Here is a 19,171-nt window from a genome sequence, read left to right as displayed (position 1 = left end):
ACCTGCCTGGGTAAGATGTAGAAGTTATGATTTTAATTAAAACAGAAAATACACCTTGTACTCTAATTATTGTTTGATACAATAAAGAAGGAGTTTCTTAAAGAAACTGGAGTATGGAAGAGGCACTCTTTAAGCATTTGCTTTTGAGGGGGAAATATAAAAGTGAAAGATTAGTTCCACCTGACAAAACATTATTGCAGTTCCTTTAGGAACAGATACTCTGAAGTCTTAAATCTCAACATATCTCAGGAGTGTTAACTGGCAGTGATTCAGCAAACTGGTGTAATACATTCCACTTTTGAACTGAAAATTGGTCCAGTAAATTGAATTTACACTTGCCGACTAACTTAAATGGTGCAAGAATACTATTCATACGTTTAGTTTAAAATTGTTTGCCAAATCATCACATTCTCTGAAGAGCATTAATATCATATTAATGTAATGCTGTTAGCTTAAGCACAGTCAAATCTATCTTATGCAAATATGTGAAAAGCTGTATTAACTACAATAAAATTTTAGTTGGACTTCTTTATAACTAAACACATTGAGTTTTAAAATTTTCTTAAAAGTTAACATCAGTCTAACTTTACACAGGTGACAGAGATAACACTGTTTGAGGCCACACAGTAAAAGAGTGGCAGAGCTGGGATTAAAAACAAAACAAAAAAGTCTCTTCAATCCAAAAATTCTTAATGACGCCAGGTTCATATTTGAAAGGTCAACCAGATACTGCCAAGTAACCAGAGTAAAGGGCATTTACATGTTCAGTAAGAACAAACTGTGTATGCTAGTATCCTAGCTTCTCCATCAAATTTTCTCTTACCTATATAGATGTTTTTATTTCAACCTACTTTACCATACCTATCAGGCTATTTCAATCTGCTTTGGTATTTAGAAGGAATTTAATGAAAGATAGGCTGGAGGTGATTACTTCTATGTTCTGGTCAATATTATCTCTCAGTACTAGATTCCAATGTCCAAGGCCCAAGGTCCAAGTGTAAACTCTTGCTGGGCATACAGTGTAACATTACATTATAATAACAGTAATTTTTTCTAATAACAGTACTTGTTTTCAGCCGCTGCATAATTAAGATCTAACTCACAGAAAAGGCTATAATCTAATCAAACTGCAAAGGTATGGTTTTAAAATAAATAGAAGGAGCTTTCTTTCAAAATCAGTTTGCACTTCTGAATGAGATCTACCCATTGGAAGACAAAGACAGAAGACTCAGCACCTTTTAAACTTCCTGTTGTTCAAGTAATAGTACAGTGTTACTTCATATTTACTGCAGAGTATAGGGCATTCACAAAAACTGTGCTATCACTTTAAATTTTATGAAGTTGCTTGTTTCCCGCAAACAGGCCAAAGAAATCTCCTTTTAGTTTTGGCTAGAAGTTCGGTTAAGTTCTGTGTTGGCTTTTATTGTTGGTATCGGGAGCTATTGCTCTGTTGTTTAAAAACAAAACAAAACAGCACTGTCATGTAAGTACTTTAAGTTCCTAAATATTACAGTCATAAACTTTGAAGTAGGCATGAGCAATGTGACTCGAGTGTGATCAGACATCCGACTGATGGAATAAATAGTTCCCTGGTTTTCCTTTGCAAGAACAAGTGTTTTGTAATACTGCGGGGCAGAACAAAAACGGGGGCGAGGGGGAATGCTAGGAAGGCATATATTAAGAGACTGAAGAATTCTGGTATTTATATACTTGAAAGAGCTGGAAAACTATTTCCTGCTAATGACATTGATATGGTATCCACTCTTGTTTTGAAGCAACTATTGATCCTTTCCTGTTGTGGTGTATATTACACACAGAAAAACTGCAGGCTGAAAGTGAAATGACACTGTGAAGTGCACCACTTAGATACCAGGGTAGCAAACACTATGCACGATTGCTGCAGGCTGCAGCCCACACAGTATCTGCAATGTTAAATGGTAGCACTTGTGCACTGACATTTTGCTGGGGTGGTTCCCCCATGCAGAAAGCAGGCTCAGTTTACCTCTGCTCAATTAATGCAGGCCCAAAGGCTTTAAGTAATGTGCCTGCATATCAGGTGATGTTGATGGAGGAGGACTGAGGCAGACTGTTCTGTCTTCCTGACTAAGCTTGATATGTATTCATGCAGCTTGCTTTGTAACAGTGAGTTGTTTTTTCAAGACGATACTGCTCTAACAATTAAGTGACTACACAGTACTTAATGAGCTTTGGACCTGTAGTGGATCAAGTCCTTCACGTTGACTGTTGATGGCTATTTTAGCTGCTGTAACGTAAGTTTGTCAAAACAGTGTTTCAGGATTTGGAATCAGAAGCCTGTATGTTAGTTTGGTTTCCTAATGATTTTTGTTTTCAGAAACTTAAAAATCCTGTCTCATAAATTTGGATACATTTCAAAATACCTCTTAATGTATAGCACAGTGGAAATGTGTGCAGCACAAACCTAGTTACTGGGAAACTTCAGTGGCAGCACTGAAACTGCCTTGAGTAATAACCCTTCTGGTTTTCCTTACTTTTGACAATGTATTTAGCTTGCACTTTAGGGTAACTACTTATGAAAAGGGCCTAGTTATGTGGGCATGGTTTGCTCTTCTTCTCTTAGAACTGCCCACTCCATGTGTAGCTCATGAGACTTCTAAATCTTGCCCTGTTCACGGTACAACATAGCAAGCCTGGAGGAAGACGCACTTGTGCAAGGTTTTGTGGCAAAGAAATTGCAAAGTCACATCAGGACACTGAAGCCTGCTGAGGACCATAGCAGAGACGGTCCAGCTTCCTGTCAATTATGTGTGTCCATTTTGTTCCTACTACTCCTGTAGGTGTTGGCACTTCATGTATTTCCCATCCCTATGTTGTATCTCCTCTACTAGCACCTCTCCAATTCAGAGACAGCAATTAACATACCAACAGAGTTGTGCTGTTGGTACATCCAAGTCTGTCCTGTGCACAAAAGCACACAGGCTGGCAAACTGAGGCAGAAATAAGGAGAATAGGAAGGATATGAAAGACGCGAGGACCCCTCTGGGCCCCAAGGAAACATCCATGTAAAATAATCCAGTTTGAAAGCAACAAGTTCAGCTCCTATCTGGATGAGTCTCGCTGAGATGAACCTTAGGGGAGCTGCACAAACTCAGTGGGGGAGCTTTTCCTAGGGATTTTCCCTCAGTCTCTCTTGGGATCTTAACAGTGCAGAGAGTCAGAAACGCTGCTGTGTTCACTTACACAGACATAAAAAAAACTTTCCCAACAATACCAAAAATGTGAACTGTAATGAGGAACAAACAGATTTCTTAAAACATTCAGAGGGAAGAGTAGGTGAAAGCAGAAAGAAAAAATTATCTGTAACAAACCGAGTTTGAAGTGAGTAGAAGTGTTCCTATAAACATCGCTGCCTTTGGACTGCCTTAAACACATTTTAATTGGACGAACACGTTACAGCAAGCGACACGATTATAAGGAAATGCCTGTGATAACTGGGAGCCCAGAGTTCTGCCTAAATTGTTCTGCAGACTTAATTCCACAAAATATACTACCTTTTAAAAAAATAAGCACTATAACATAGTGACTGTAAACTGAGAAGCAGAATCTCTCTTTTTTTTAATGTAGTCCTAGGCAACAAAAATAGACTGACCTTCTGAAGCTGCAGGACTGACCTTTTCAGCGGGTGCAGTTAAGGATTTCGGTGGTGGGAGGCCCACAGCAACTGCTACAGGTACTGTGGTGTTACAGCTAGGCTAGGCAATGGCAAGGGCTGGCAGGGGACAACATTCAGCTGACAGGATTCTTCAAAACAAGGGTGTTTTTGTTTTTTTAACTGTTTTACATCTTTGTCAAACAAAGTTCCCAGAGCTGGCCCTCCTGTCCACACGCTATATATAGCCTCGACCCCCAGCTGACACCACGTTTTCCTGCAGCGCAGCCTCTGAGGCAAGGCGGCTGCGCGTCCCGCTTTTGCCCGGGGGCATGTGGACGGGCCCTCCCCCGCGCATGGCGCGGGCTCTCCCCGCCGGCCGCGAAGTCACTCCGTCCACAGCAGAAGCCTTCTGAAAGCGCCCGAGCTCCACAGCCCTGGGGGAGGGGGAGGGGCAGGGGCAGGGCCGGGCACGCCCGCCGCGCGGAAAGGCGCCGCCCTGAGGTAACGGCCCGGCTCTCGCGGGAGCTCCGGCGGCGCCGCCTGTCTCTGTGCGCGGCCGCGGCGGAACCAATAAAGTTTGTTTCGAGAAAGCAGAAGGGAGGGGGAGGCTGCGCGCCGTCCGTTACCGGGGCTGCGGCCGCCCTCGCTGGGGAGCCGCGCTCAGCCGCTTGTGAGCACGGCCGGCCCCCTGCCCGGAGAGGCGGGGCGGCGACCGAGGGGCCCGGCGGCGGGGCGGCCGGGAGGAGTGGCGGGCCTCGCGGCTCGGGCGGGGGCAGCGGCGCGGGCGGCTCCCTGACGCGCCCTCCCCCGCGCTCGGGCCGCGCGCCGGCGTGAGGCGTTTCCAGACGGGCGCTGCCTGTGGGGGCGTCGCTGACGCGGGCCCTGCTCGTGCTGCCTCCCGGCAGCGCTGCCCGCCCGCCGCCGCCGGGAGCCCCTGGCGCGGGGCCGCGCCGCGCAGCTGCCATGCCGAGCGCGGGGCAGACGCGGCTGCTGCACCTCGGCGAGATGGAGAAGCTGGACAAGACCCTCTTCAGGCTGGAGCAAGGTGGGCGCGGCGGCCGCCGGACTGGCTCAGAGCGTGCGGTGTCCCTCTGCGCCCCTCGCACGCACCTTGCTTTAACACGGGTTTATTTCTGACCTGCCGTGTCTGCTGCCGAGGTCTGCGGTGGCGCAGGCTGGGCCGTAAGGCTCCAGCAGGTGGGCCGGGGGTTTCTCCGACAGCCCCTGCAGGGCAGGAGGCTCTGCCTGCACGACCCCCGCCTTGCCGATCCGTGGAAGCCCCTCACAGACGCCGCTCTGCACCGTGTCCTGCAGCTCCCCCCCCCCCCCCCCCCAGCGTGAGAAATGTGAAATATATCCGTGATACTAACAATCCTTGCTAAATCCGAGGTAATGCTTGGGATTACAGCCTTCTTCAGCTCCCTCCAAATCTTCCTTTCTTGCCAGTCACATTTCTTAAAGCTGCACTATATTGTTATTCTGGCTGCATGCTAACAAGAACTTCGTGTTATCTATGTTTAAAAGTGTTCTTAAATCTGTTTTCAGAAAAACCCAAACTGTACGTTTGGTCCACTGTCAGCCTGGTCAGCAAATTCAGCCCCTAGAAACAAAGTTACTCTTTTTAGTAACCATTTTAAAGTGTACTTGAAATCAGAGTCTTTATTACTTGTCTGAAAGTTTTCTGGGTTTAATTACCTTAGGTCTTTGGTCTAGGAACTTAATATCGAAGTGGTTTAGTGTAAGAGTAATATATTGGTTCCTTGCTTATATAAATAAAAGTTCTCTTCAAATACATTGTTTTCAGAATTTTCTGTGTAATCTAAAAACATACTGTTAGTGTACAAATGCAGAGTTGAACCCAATCTCTGTTATTGACTTTTTCCTTTGAGCTGTGTAAATTTTGTTGGAGGGAGTCACACAAAATTGTGTGGATTTCAAACATCCAAAATGCATCTACTGGTAGCAGTCTTGGAGAGGACATAGCTAATTTGAGCATGGCATTCCTGATGTCAGTATAACTGTTGCAGGAAATAAGATATCAGTGGCATATATCCCTGAACTCTAATTTTAGAAATCCCTGTAATGAAATGTCAAGACAGTACTGCAGAGAATTGTGCTCACCTTCCAAAAGTGATTTTTTCATGCAAGATTTTTGCGATCAAATCAGCTTCATTTTACCTGACAGACATTCAGATCCTAAAAACACTACTTTACCTGGCTGCTTTGATGCAGTGATGATTATGTTAATAAGAGAAACTATGAGCTTGTTGATACTTACATATTTAAATGTACTCAGACAGCTGAACTCTGATATTAGAGCTGCTATGATTCTACTTCATAAGCAACTTTTTTTTTTTTTTTCAATTTAAGATAGTGGAACTTGCCACTGTTGAATTCTTTTAAGACTTTATCATTAATTATTTGCTCTTATAAATATGCAAATTTCTTTTACTCAAAATTCTAATTTTGTAGACTGTCTGGTAGGGTACTAAATGTATTACTAGTCAATTACGTGACTGGCACATAATTTAGTAAAAGTTGTTGTGCAAGCACTTAAACGTCTACCTGTTCCAGTCATTTGAAAATGCCCTGTAAAAATTTAGCAATGTATGTGGTGAAGGCACTCGTACCTGCAGGTGAAAGTGTATTCTGAGACCTGTTGACTAAGCTTAATTCTTCATGTTCAACTGAACAGACTACAATACAATTTTAAGTCCTGGTATTTTGATTGTGTTCTCTCTATCCTGGTTATCTTAAGCCTAAATACTCCTCTTTCCAATGCGTGTGTGAACTGCAGGACTTGCACAAGCTCCACAAAGCTCAGTGATTCAAAGGAAAATGTAGCAGTTTATTTGTACACTGTAGATTACATGCAACTAAACATCATTTTACAGTTTAAAAGCATGAATTCAGAAACTTAAGATTTACCTCCGCTTTTTTTTTTTTTTTTTTTTTTTATACTAGGTATACCAGTATCTGCATAGCATTGTATGTGGTTTGGTGACTATGATATGCTGTTTTTTGTTTTTAAGACTTTTTATATGGAAAAGGGAAACAAAATGGGAAGGGGATAAATAGTTCCATATAAGTAAAGGGAAAGGACTATGTGTAAACTATCAAGTGTGCAAAGCAAAAGGATAGGAAAATAGGGAGAGAAGATGCTGTAGAAATATGCCATCCTGCAGAAGTTCTTGACAGATACGTTGGTGCCTTTTCTTCGTAACATAATATCAAATTATGAACTGTTATTACCACATAGAAATATCTAGTCCTCTTGATGAGATGTCTTTAATTTCTTTTTTCTTGAGGTTTTGAACTACAGTTCCGGCTGGGCCCAACTCTTCAAGGCAAGGACGTTACCGTGTATACTAACTATCCAGCTTCTGGAGAAGTGTTTGATCGCCACAAGTTCAGGACATTATCGTGGCACAATCCTACAGGAAAAGAAGATGACTCTGACAAATATTGCAAACTGGATCTCCAAATTTCTGGGTCATACCAGTATTATTTCAGTCTTGGGTAAGTGAAACTCTATACATATTGACAAATGCAGTCTGCTCCCTATTTCTGCATAGATTTTGACCTGAAGAAATACTGTTAAGAATAAAAACATATTCTTTTCTGTGTTTTTTTAAGTGCAACAGTGGGACCTATCTAAATCTGATGAAAGACAACAGTTGTGATGGTTGTGTAGTACTTTCTGATGCTGAGATATTCCAGAGAATTTACAAAAGACATTTGATGTCCAATTTTGTATGAATGTTGGAAAGGCAAACCTTTTTTACAAGATTTCAAAGTCATCAGCATTCTAAATATCTGAACGGTTAATTTGTACTCTCTTCATTGACCTGGAAAGTCATTGGGGGATTTTTTTTCCTCTCCGTCTAGCATAGAGGGTTCTTCACAGCCCTTTTGTTTCAATAGGGTGTGGAGAATGCCAGCATCTGCAATGGTTATACTCTAGTGTTGTGAGCTCCTGAAAGATGGGAGCTGATGGTTGAATTCCCTTAGGTTGAAGAGGATGTTTAGCCCAGGTCTCTCTTTCCTTAACAGGATGGTGCTCCAAACGGAAGTCTTTACACGAAAGATGTGCAGTCATGCTTTCTTTGTTTCCAGCCATATTCTAAAATCAGGAACCAGTACTCTGTCTCCAAGACAATAACTAAACTGTCTCCAAAAGCGAGAAGCCTTTAAGTTCTGCCTCTTAATTGTATTCTTGTAAGCACTGTTGTAAGTCCTGTAGAGAGATGGTGCTTGAGGTGAACATCTGTGCAGTATTTTCTATTGTGTTTAGCCCCCCCCCCCACACACACACACACCCCCCAACTGTTGTAGGAGGCTTTAGTGTTTTTAAAATAAGTGCATTTGTTGGCTTCTGTTTCTGAAACTGAGCGATATAAGGGACATTTACTATATCAATGACAATTTCATTAATTTCTCCTAGAAATGAGAAAAGTGGTGGAGGTTACATAGTTGTGGATCCTATTTTGCGTGTTGGAGCTGATAATCATGTGTTGCCTTTGGATTGCGTTACACTCCAGACATTCCTTGCTAAGTGTCTGGGACCATTTCATGAATGGGAAGATAGGCTTAAAGTTGCAAAAGAAACAGGTAATACCAATACACATATTAAAGGATATAATTTTTTATCTTGTGGTTTAAAAAAAACAAAAATAAACTGAAGACCTTCGGTATAAACAGTTCATTTATCCTTTAGTTTGTGGTTTAAATATTTTCCACTAGGTTTATTTAAATTAACAGTTTAAGTCAGTGGAATGATTAAAGTATTTGCTCAAGTGCAAGAATTTGCCATTTCCGTGTATGGGAAATCACTTTTCATTTTATTGGCTTGGTTTCAGATGGATATTAAAGTTTATAGAACTTAGAGTGTGATTTTTAAGACAAGTATTATGTAGAATATTGAGGGGAAGATTCAGATTAATTTATACCAGTTATTCCAAACATTAGCTTTTAATACATGTTATGACTAATTTATTACGCTTTCGTCAACGAACTTCTTTTACTGAAACTTATTTTTTTTGTTACGTAGGTTACAATATGATTCATTTTACCCCACTTCAGAAACTTGGACTGTCTAGATCATGCTATTCACTGGCTGATCAGTTAGAAGTAAATCCTGACTTTTCAAGCCATAATAAAAAGTGCACTTGGAGCGATATAGGAGCTCTTGTGGAAAAAATGAAAAATGAATGGAATATGCTTTGCATCACAGATGTAGTCTACAATCATACTGGTATGATTTGTGTGTGTGCGTGTTAATAACCAGATTCGGTAATTATATTCCATTATTTCCCTTATTTTTTCCCCCGTTCTTTTATGTGTGTTATGGAGACACATCTATTGTGAATGCAAAAAGAATTCTGTATTGTTATTTAGAGAATGAATAGATGCCTTCACAGGGGGCATTCAAGAGCTTGTACACATGTCTGTTTTTCTTAGTATCGTGCTTGTTTTTATGATCTGCAGTGTGCAACTTGCACAAAAATGAATGGAAACTGTGTTATGAATTTACTTTGTGGGTGAACATAAACGGAGTAGTTTCTTGTTAAACAAGGAATTATTCTTGTGGAGAAGACCATAGTCATGAATAATAGAAAATAGAATGTGGCAAAGCTTCATTTTCTTTTTTAAACTATTTTTAAAAATCCCCAGCCTTCTTTTTGGCAGAAGCTAAGAATATTTTTGTCTTTTCTTTTGTTCTTCTTAAAACTTCTTGCAAGAGACAAAATAACTGTAAGCATTTCATATAGGACTATTTTACCAGTCACGAATCCGAATTTGAAAAAAAGCTACTTTGATTGAAGGTCAGGGGATGTCAAGGAGAGGATGGTTAGCCTGTGTACCTAGTGTTGGTGGGGTGTTTTTTTTTGTTTTGTTTTTTTGTTTGTTTGTTTTTGTTTAATGGATTATTACACTGCTCACTAGTCCTCTGAACTCTTTAAAAAAACGGTTGGCAGAGTTGTTTGAGGATACAGAGTGGAAAGAGGTATGCAGTATGTACAGAAAATAGAGAGGGAATAGTGAGATATCTGCATAGCATTGGAAATAACAAATCTTCAAGGAATATCTGACCTAAGCAATTTCTCTTATGAGGATTTCCATTAGTTCTTTAATAAAGAATTCCTTTTGTTGTGAGATTTTATTGGTAAATAAATAATTAAGAAATGTATCTTTTCAATGTTTTTATTCCCCACTAAAACAGATAGTTTAGGAAAATTGAATGCAGCTAGATTCAAAAAACAGCTGGGTACTTCTCTATTCTGTGCTGAGAGTAGCTGCTGCTCTTTAAGTATATAGTCTTCTCATCTCAAAAAGCATCTTTGTCATTGGGAACAGCTTTCTAGATGTGGTTCTGCATGCACATTTAAATGCAGCTTGCTAAATATTATTTAAACTCCCTGTCAGTGAGTTCCATGGCATTTTGTAGTTGAGAGGATCTTAATTTTGCAAGTTTTATTTCAGATAAGTAAGAAATATTCCAATGAATAAAACGATGAAAAGTAACAACTCAAACTTGGGTATAGCATGGAAATAATAAGCAGAATAGGAACAGGAGACTTGGCTTAAGCAAGGGAGAAAAAGCTACGAATCATTGTGAAAGGTGAATAAAGAGGAGGTTTTGTATTTTTTGTTTGTTTGTTTTTATTTTTCTATTTTTTTTGCATGTAGATATGCCAGTGTTTTAAAGGCTTTATTTTTCCTAGCTGTTCATAGCTAAAGTATGGTGGGTTGTGGGTGTTCCCCCCCCGCCCTTCAATATGCCGTGATGAAGTACTGTCATTTAAAGTTTGTTGATCACTTGAATGGTGGGATTATTTTGAGTAGTTTAAAAATGCAGTTTTCATCTTACGCTGTAATATTAAAGACCGCAATAATTAGGATTCTCATAGGAGAGAACAACAAATGGCTATGTATGTTGATTTCAGTTGTTTGATTTTTTTATTATTATTATTTTTTATTTTTTAAACTAATATTACGAGCTTTATTTGCTTTAGTTCTTTGGAGCTGAGCATTGCCAAGCATTCCCATCCAATCAGTTTGCATTGCAACACGGGCTGTGACTTCAACAAACACTTAGATATGTTTGTTCCGATATTACTCTCCAAAGCATAATTGTTCACTATCTGTCTCAGGGAATTGGGCTTTAAAACATTCTCACAATATTAAATGAGAATTTCTTGCACTTTAACGACTGGAAGTCCAGTTTCTCTGACTCTGTTCTCTATATGCTGGTCATGCTTGAGATCCTGTCATCTTTTTCCAGTGTATATTTGCATGCTGTGGAGGAGAATGGTTTTCTATATGTCTAAGTCACAGCTAGTTATTAGAGTCTGAAACATATTTGATATTATTAGAAAATACAATGTCACGATACTGCATGGCCACATTTGCGTAAAGACACTGTCATGTTGCCTTCATCGCTGGAATAAATTCATCAGGACGGATGAGCAAACTATTTCTTGAGTTATGCCATGGTGAAGGAATGTTTATAAGTTTCTTCTAACAGGACAGAAATATTGAAACAACCATGATCTTGCCTTAAAATCATTAAGCAAGATATACCTGATGGCTTTGCTTTTGGCTCTAAATTTTTTAAATCTGTTGATTTGTTTTTCACCTCTCAGTTGTTAGTCATGAAAAACTCTTGATTTGCAACTGACTGCTACAGACTTCACTAAAATTTACACTAATACACTAAAATTTAGTGTAAGCAGAAAGATACATTGATAAATGTCCACTTAAGTGGTGATGGTGCATATACTTGCGGAGGTAAATGTCCTGGGGGCTTTTGGAATAAGAAAATAGCAAATAGCTTTGGAGTTTCTTTTTGTCTGAAGATTGATTAGGTGGAAATCTAATTTTACATTCTCTATGTTTTAACCAAAGACCAATTTCTAGTAGTTCATTCCTGCACATTAGGGTGACTTAAGTGTAAAACATGTTTCATAGATCTATTTAATATAAAACACACAAAATACATGGCCAGTTATTTTGAGCGGTGTATGGGTACTTGCACATGCTTATTAATTCTGCAGCATGGTTGCATTAGAGGCTTAAAGCACTGGGTGGTCTCTTAGTAACTCCTCTAATGCCGTTAATTCTGAACAGCTGGTGAGCCCTCAGCAAACACCACTGATAGTTGTTGATGGTAGCTTCCACTTTCTAGCTGAGCCTGGTGTTTGCAAGTGGCAATGGGTCCTCTCTCTTCCTATTGTACCGTCAGCCAGCTCAGCCTGACTACTCAGTGGTTAAGCCAAGGTGTTTGATTTCTGCAGAGAACTGCAGGGAGCAGAGAACGCTTGGACTGTGGAGAATGGTGGGAATCAGTTTTTGATGTTAATGTCTCCGTCTGGTAGTCCCTCTTAAATAGAAAAAGAAAAAAGTCAACAACTATGGCCTAACTCTAAAAGTAATGATAAATGCTTGTGCATGTTAAATATAAATACACCTTTGGCATGTTAGAGGCAGTATCGTAAATGAGCTTGAAAATCCTGCCTGGTAACTGGGTAGATTTGCCCTTTCTGGGCTGCTGTTTCTTTCAAAGTGTTCAAACAAAATACTGTGTTTATCAGCATTTACTTTTCAGTAAGAGAGAGGAAAATAGAAGGTTTTCTTTTTCTTTGCAGAATTTTCAGTGACTTTAACTGAAATAAATAATAGCTTCTGTATCTTTAAGAGGAGACATCTTCTTAAGTTAACATCTTGGATTAAAATGATATATTGTCTTTTTAGAATTTTATTTACTGATGGAAGACCTTTATAGTAAACCATGGTTCTTGCTCAGCTGAACAGAGTAAGGTAGTATTAGTTTTTGGAGAAAAATATCTTTTCAGAAGTAGCATATACATATATTTTTTTTTTTAAAAAAAAAAAGTGATCTGGTTCGCTAAGAACAGCCTTTAACAGCCTGAGCTTAATATTGCTTTATGTAACTTTCAGATAAGTGGGACACTTTTAGATGTAGATGGCAGAATTCCATGTTTATAAGGTCAAACCATTTGTGGAAATTAAGATCTTCATGCCATGTTCTTAATGGTCTTGACACGTAATATAGGAGGATGTTTAGAAGAGCTATTCATACTAGAGGGTGAGAGAGTACACTCTTTTCTTTCCCTTTGACATTTTTGTTTGAACTTCTTTGAACCAAGCAAAGTTGTTTTTCAGTTGTTAATTGTTCTGCAACTGTGGACATGTTAATGACTCTTTCTTTGTGTGTCTGATACAGTAACTCACTGAATATTTTCCTCGAGTTTGGTCCTATTATTTTTCTCTGTTTTTCTAAAACAATAAATTGATGAGACATGTTCTATGAAAAATGTATTAAAAAAAAAAAAAACTTGAGTAGCATTTTTTTCCTTCACCATCTCCTCCTTTTTGTTTTTCCTTTTTTTTAAAAAAAAATAGATTTTCAATTTCAGAGATTGAAAAGAACCTATGGAAATTATTTTCTGTTAAATGGCATGCTTAGGACGGTTTCATAAACAGAAAAATTAACTACTGAGATTTTTTTCTTTGTCATATTTGAAAAATTAAAATCTTCTCTGCCTTATATGTATTTACTTGTATTGCTGTATGCACACCACTGTCTATATTAGAGTAGATTATACCCATTTGCAAGTGAAGGCTCCTTAACTTCTTTGAGTGAATTCTTATTATTCAGCATAGTCTGATCTGAAATAGTGTTTGATTTATGTGCACCAGAGTGCACTCATCTCCCTGTGTGAGACCCATTTAAGTACATTTTTCATTGGTTGGGGGGGGGGCATCTTTTAAGAATATAAAATAGCTTAGGCCACCTTAAATCTTTGTGTGGGGTATACATTTGGCCTTAAACACAACCAGGGATTTCTCATCCATTGCTTGATATATTTCCTGCAACAAAAATGTAATTTTTCTCAGGATTTTAGAACTGGTGATACTACTATGTATTTTTTTACATAACTAACAAAAAGTTTCTTTGCAGTCTCCATGACTGACTTGCAAAAAAAAAAAAAAAAAAAATGGTATCAACAGTGCACACTTTTGCATAGGCATGCTTTTTCTGTTGGCTGAAATAAATGGAAAACTTCAGTTGAAATGTGAACTATTTATACGTGCCACAGTATCTTAAGTTAAGCTAAGCATAAAACAATGAAGTATTCAGACTGTATTTTTTTTCCCCCTCTGCTTTTTAAAATAAGCTGCTAACAGTGAATGGCTCAGGATGCATCCAGAATGTGGCTATAATCTCGTAAATTCTCCTCACCTGAAGCCAGCTTGGGTCTTAGATAGAGCTCTCTGGCACTTGACCTGTATGGTGGCTGAAGGAAAGTGTATTGATAAAGGAGTCCCTCCTTTGCTTGAAAATGATCATCACCTGAATGTAAGTAAATAAGAACTAAATGTATACTAATGAACGCTAAGTAGCTGAATAAACTTTTAACATTCTTTAAGGGTTGTGGTGATGCACAAAATATGGTATGTACTTTGCAGATATATTTAGCAGAACAGTTTTTAGCCCAAACACTTACTTTTTTCCTTAAAAAATCATATGAGCACTTAGCGTTTTTGATCATATTCATTTATCATCAACATAATTAACATAATTTTTATCTTTACAGTGTATCCGTAAAATAATCTGGGAAGATATATATCCAAAAATTAAACTATGGGAATTTTTCCAAGTGGATGTTAACAAAGCTGTGCAGCAATTTAAAACCCTTCTAATTCAAGGTAAAGGGAAAGTATGATGCCAAAGCACATGAATTACTTATAATTACTATGCTGGAATTCAAGAAACCTTATACATAAACTTATAAACAAACTGGAAAACAACCCCAATTTTTGCTATGTGAGAAATATACTATGCTGAGTTAAACATATGTGGATGCTTTGAAAGCTAGTAAAGCCTTCGAAGACTGGTCTAGGAAAAACAGTAGAAAGGAGGAAGAATAAGAGTGAGGTTTTTTTGCCTGAATCCAGTATTATAACTGAGCACAGTTGTTTCTGAATAGCCAGCTCTGACAGATCTTAAATGTTTCCTTTTCTTTGCAACCCTCCAAAACCCTTGTCTGTCTTATGCCAGAATGGCAAAAGTTTTTTGTCTTTTAAAGGTATTTTCTACTTTTACTTAATGATGACTTTTTAAATTTTGTCCTCAGGCAAAATGAGCACTAAATCTGATCGAAATCAACATCTTCAAATAGTTCAGGATCCTAATTATAAACGACTTGGCTGTACTGTAGATATGGATATAGCATTGGCAACTTTCATACCGCACAGGTATTGATTGTATTATTGATTACAAGTTAAAATTAGCAGTGAAGTTAAATTTGCAGAACCAAACAAGGTAAAATTATGTTCAAAGATAGGAAAAATATTTTTCCACTCATTTTAATTATGTATATTTATTATGAAGTGTTTTAAAAATGAATTTTTCTAATTGTTCTCTGATGTAATTTCCACCTGTTAAGCAATGGACCAGCTGCAATAGAAGAGTGTTGTAACTGGTTTCGCAAGAGAATTGAAGAACTGAATGCTGAACAATACAGACAAACTAATCACCATCAAGAGCAGGTCTTATAGTTGCTGTGTTTTAATGCTGAATTGTTTTAAATTGCAAATAAAATAAAGGGTTTTTAATAATGCAGAATTTAATTATTTCTAGGCTGTCAACTGCCTTGTGGGTTCTGTGGTTTATGAACGACTGGCTGGTCATGGTCCTAAACTGGGTCCTATTACTAGAAAATATCCGTTAGTTACCAGGTATTATAACTTTTCTTAATTGAAAACTATTACATCCTATACAGGGAAAGTGATTTCAAAGCTCATTGGAAGTAAAAATTCATATGGACAAGTGCATGTTTTCTTTCCCATGTACAATGGTCACTTAATCTATGAATTGACTGTCTTGTTTAAGCAGTCATGATAACTGATAAACATGTGAATTCAGAGAGCATGATACAGTAGTATTCAGGGCACATTGAAGCCTTACATAGTGCAAATTGCTCTTGTAGGTGGAAGAGGGGTAGAACTAGGAAAACCTGTACCTTTCATGTTTGAGGTACCTGAAGCTACTTGTATGTCTTAGGGGCTGGGGTTTTATTTTTGCACTATCAACTGACACCAAGATAGTGGAAACAACTGTCCTTCCTCCTTCAAGATGTTACAAAATAGAAAACTGTCCATCCATCATTTTTAATCTGGCAGCTGCTTTTTATGTTTTATCCAAAAGGCAGTTTATAGCAGATACTCTAATTTCAAAGGCAATGAATTGCAGTTAAGGTTATCTTATGTTTGTTTTCTTGGTTTGGTTTGCTTTTTACTTGCCTGTGTATTCCATAGATATTTTACTTATCCATTCAAAGAGCTGACTGTGGAGGAAGAAGAAACTATGATGCATCAGCCAGATAAGGCTTGTTATTTCATGGCCCATAACGGCTGGGTAATGGGAGATGATCCTCTTAAAAACTTTGCTGAACCAGGTTTGTAAAGGAACTTCAAATCCTTTTTAAACCTTCATGGTATTTTAGCCAAAGCAAATAGGATTTTGTTTAGTCGATCTTTTTTTCCAGATGTATTCTTCTGAAGTTGCAAAAAGCAGAATAATGGGCAGGTGTTCAGTGTATAGCACTTTGATTTCCCCTTCAGCATATGAAAGACTGAATGTAATAAACTGGGATTTGAGATGCAGTTCTGCAAGATTTCGGAGGCAAACTACCAGCTCTCTGTCACTGAAATGGGGACATCCTGCCTCTCCACGCCTGTCATTGTCTTCGCTGCTTACTATGTGCACTTTTCCAACACCACCACTTTTTGGACTTTCTATAAGCTGCTTACTCACTAAGGTGGCAGAAAACTAATGCAATAATAAGGTGGATAGTGTTCTGCTGCATCAGTGAGCAAGAGCTGGCTCCTGGGAAGGTCCAGTGAGTGCCACAAGTAAAGGCAATTGAGAAGTGACCACATAAGGTGATGTAGGGATGGGATAGGGAGGAGCAGGGAAAGAGGCAGGGGGAGAAGGACTCTTCTCTTTGCAGCAGCAGTGAAGGAGTAGCTACCTGTGGAACCACACTGTAGTGGAGTCTCTCAGCTGAACTGTATAGGTACAACGGCATTGATAATTGCACTGTCATTGTGAAATTGCTTGTAGTTATGCTCTAAAGGAAAACCTGTATAATGAATTTCTGAAGTATTAGCTCTTAAATAGTATTTTTATGTTTGAGGGTATTGAGGGTTATGAGGGTTGGTTTTTTTTCTTTAAGCTTGAACATATTGGAGGATTTTGAATAAAGAGTATGTGCAAATACTTTCTTTGGATTGTTTCCTGGATAGGAAGAAGGTTTTAGGATTTCTCAAAGTAACATTTGACTCTTAACGAAGCTAGACTGTTTGGCATCAAAAAGAAAGCAAATACAATAGTAAATAAAACTAGAACAGATAAAAGGTAAAAGAATTTTCATATACACCAAAAATGACTTGGGGACTTTATCCATTTAAATAGTCTAGATGCCTAAGTGCTTTGGAAATATGCCTGACATTAGCAGAAACTATTGTTAACAGCAGATTAAATTTAAAAAATTGTGGCTGTGGCAGTTTGTTTATAGTAATGCAGATAGTTTTTTGAATCTGATCGTTATAACCATCTGAATTACGAATTTTGTTGTTAATAGTTTGTAAAGCAGCAAACGAGCTCTGAAAAGTTTCAAGAGCTGGAGTTGAAGTACCATGATTTTGAATACACCACACCTGCTATCCTTTTTTTCTTCTCAGATACAGTGGTGCTGCTTTGAAGAATTAAACAGAATTTGAATTCAGAGTGAAAAATTATTTCAGTCTCAGTATAGATCTTAAGTATTCCCTTGGAGTAGTCTGAAATTATACATTAGTGTGGGATACATAGGTTTTGAGGTGATATGGATATTGTTAGATTTTTTACAGTTTATCACAACATTTTCCTATTGTTCAGCAGTAGAAAATGAAATATCACATCTTCATTTTGATGCATGTTCTGTACTATAGCTTAATGAATTCTTTTCCCTTGTAGGCTCAAATGTTTATTTGAGGAGAGAGCTTATTTGTTGGGGAGACAGTGTGAAGCTGCGTTATGGTGAAAAACCAGAAGATTGTCCTTACCTCTGGGCACATATGAAAAAATACACTGAAATGACTGCCAAATGTTTCCATGGTGTTCGTCTTGACAACTGTCACTCAACACCTATTCATGTAGCTGAGGTACGCAAGATTAGGCACGTTTATGATATACCATAGCCAGAAGCTGGTTTAAGTCGTGCACTGCTGCTACAAAATCTGCAGAATCCACATGGCAGAATTCAGATGTGAACGAAGCTTCCTCACAACCTAAACAAGGTTTCTTCACTGATAATGTTAGACATGGTTTCAGCTACTTTAAACAGCTAGCAAAATGGTAGAACTATTGTATCTTCTCTTTCATTTAGCTTAAGAATTGCAGAACTGATGGGTTTGGGTAACTTCCTCATGTAAATGTGGACTTAGCTGCAATCACTGCTAGCCTCCAGTATGTTGCTTTTGGTCAAGAATTAGTGTTTTATTTGCCATATTAATTTCTGTATTGCTGAATTAGACAGTGGTTTACATTCTAGCATTTAAAAGCTTGTAAAGAACACCTGCAAAAAGTTTAATCTGACATGTTTATTGCTAAGATTTAGTGCTTATTTCTTACTGTGGGTTTGACTGCATCCAGAAATTGCACTAGAAAACTAGTTTTAAATTGATTTGAGTAGTGCAGCTCACTAGTGCAGTGTCTTAGCTTAGCTGCAGAGTGTACCTATGTCTATGAAGAGCTCTCTTAAATCAGTTAATGTGTCCACACAAGTTGTAAGTGGCTGTTCAAAATCAGCTATTTCAAAGCCACTGATATTCTTTCACCTGTTTTTACTATCTTTGGAATGGTAACTTTTGAAGGCTTTGACTGAAGTCCTGCAGGAGTTTCTTACCTTAAAAGGCATCTGTCTTATCCAACCTGTGTTCTTGCACTTTGAGTTAAATTTTTGTTTAAAAACAAAGTTGTAAGTAACTTAGTCTTTTGGGAATTTCCTAGAATACTCAATCTGTAAATAACCTCTGTGAAATACAATGTTGTTTTATGAATGTTACCTCTTATTAATACTTTGTTTTAATGAACTGCATATATGAAAACTCATTTATGTTTTGCTTAACATTCATGTTAATGATTGCATATACACAGATGATAATGGATAACTTCCATTAAAAATGTGTTATGATCTATAGGAGATGCTAGCAACAGCCAGATCAGTCAGACCAAATCTTTATGTGATAGCTGAACTCTTCACGGGCAGTGAGTACATTGACAATATCTTTGTCAACCGCCTGGGAATTACCAGCTTGATTAGAGGTACAATAAGCAATTGAAGGTTACGTAGGATTATGTATGATTGGAGTTCTTAACATGAAACTAACATTGGTATGCTTTTTTTTTTCTTACACATTTATCTTCTTTGCTTATGCAATTATCTTTCCTCCTTCATGTTCTTTTTA

The 19,171-nt window shown here is 38.2% G+C and overlaps 1 protein-coding gene across 2 annotated transcripts in view; it reads left to right on the top strand.

Annotated features, from left to right (window-relative positions):
- The first annotated feature begins 4,147 nt into the window (after positions 1-4,147).
- AGL (amylo-alpha-1, 6-glucosidase, 4-alpha-glucanotransferase) overlaps positions 4,148-19,171 on the top strand; it is a 37,429-nt gene continuing 22,405 nt past the window's right edge. The window contains exons 1-12 of one of the 2 annotated variants that reach the window (XM_026094213.2): positions 4,148-4,676; positions 6,940-7,150; positions 8,076-8,242; positions 8,682-8,885; positions 13,834-14,015; positions 14,254-14,365; positions 14,794-14,914; positions 15,106-15,208; positions 15,300-15,397; positions 15,977-16,116; positions 17,679-17,866; positions 18,905-19,028. In XM_026094213.2, coding sequence (XP_025949998.1) covers positions 4,595-4,676; positions 6,940-7,150; positions 8,076-8,242; positions 8,682-8,885; positions 13,834-14,015; positions 14,254-14,365; positions 14,794-14,914; positions 15,106-15,208; positions 15,300-15,397; positions 15,977-16,116; positions 17,679-17,866; positions 18,905-19,028 — 1,732 coding nt within the window. In that variant the 5' untranslated portion in view covers positions 4,148-4,594. The remainder of the gene's footprint in view (positions 4,677-6,939; positions 7,151-8,075; positions 8,243-8,681; positions 8,886-13,833; positions 14,016-14,253; positions 14,366-14,793; positions 14,915-15,105; positions 15,209-15,299; positions 15,398-15,976; positions 16,117-17,678; positions 17,867-18,904; positions 19,029-19,171) is intronic. The other variant, XM_026094212.2, reaches the window with a different exon arrangement.

The sequence above is a fragment of the Dromaius novaehollandiae genome, chromosome 8, assembly GCF_036370855.1.
Source record: "Dromaius novaehollandiae isolate bDroNov1 chromosome 8, bDroNov1.hap1, whole genome shotgun sequence".
NCBI lineage: Eukaryota > Metazoa > Chordata > Aves > Casuariiformes > Dromaiidae > Dromaius > Dromaius novaehollandiae.
The sequence above is the reverse complement of the archived record's forward strand: the minus strand, read 5'-3'. Positions and strand labels throughout refer to the sequence as shown.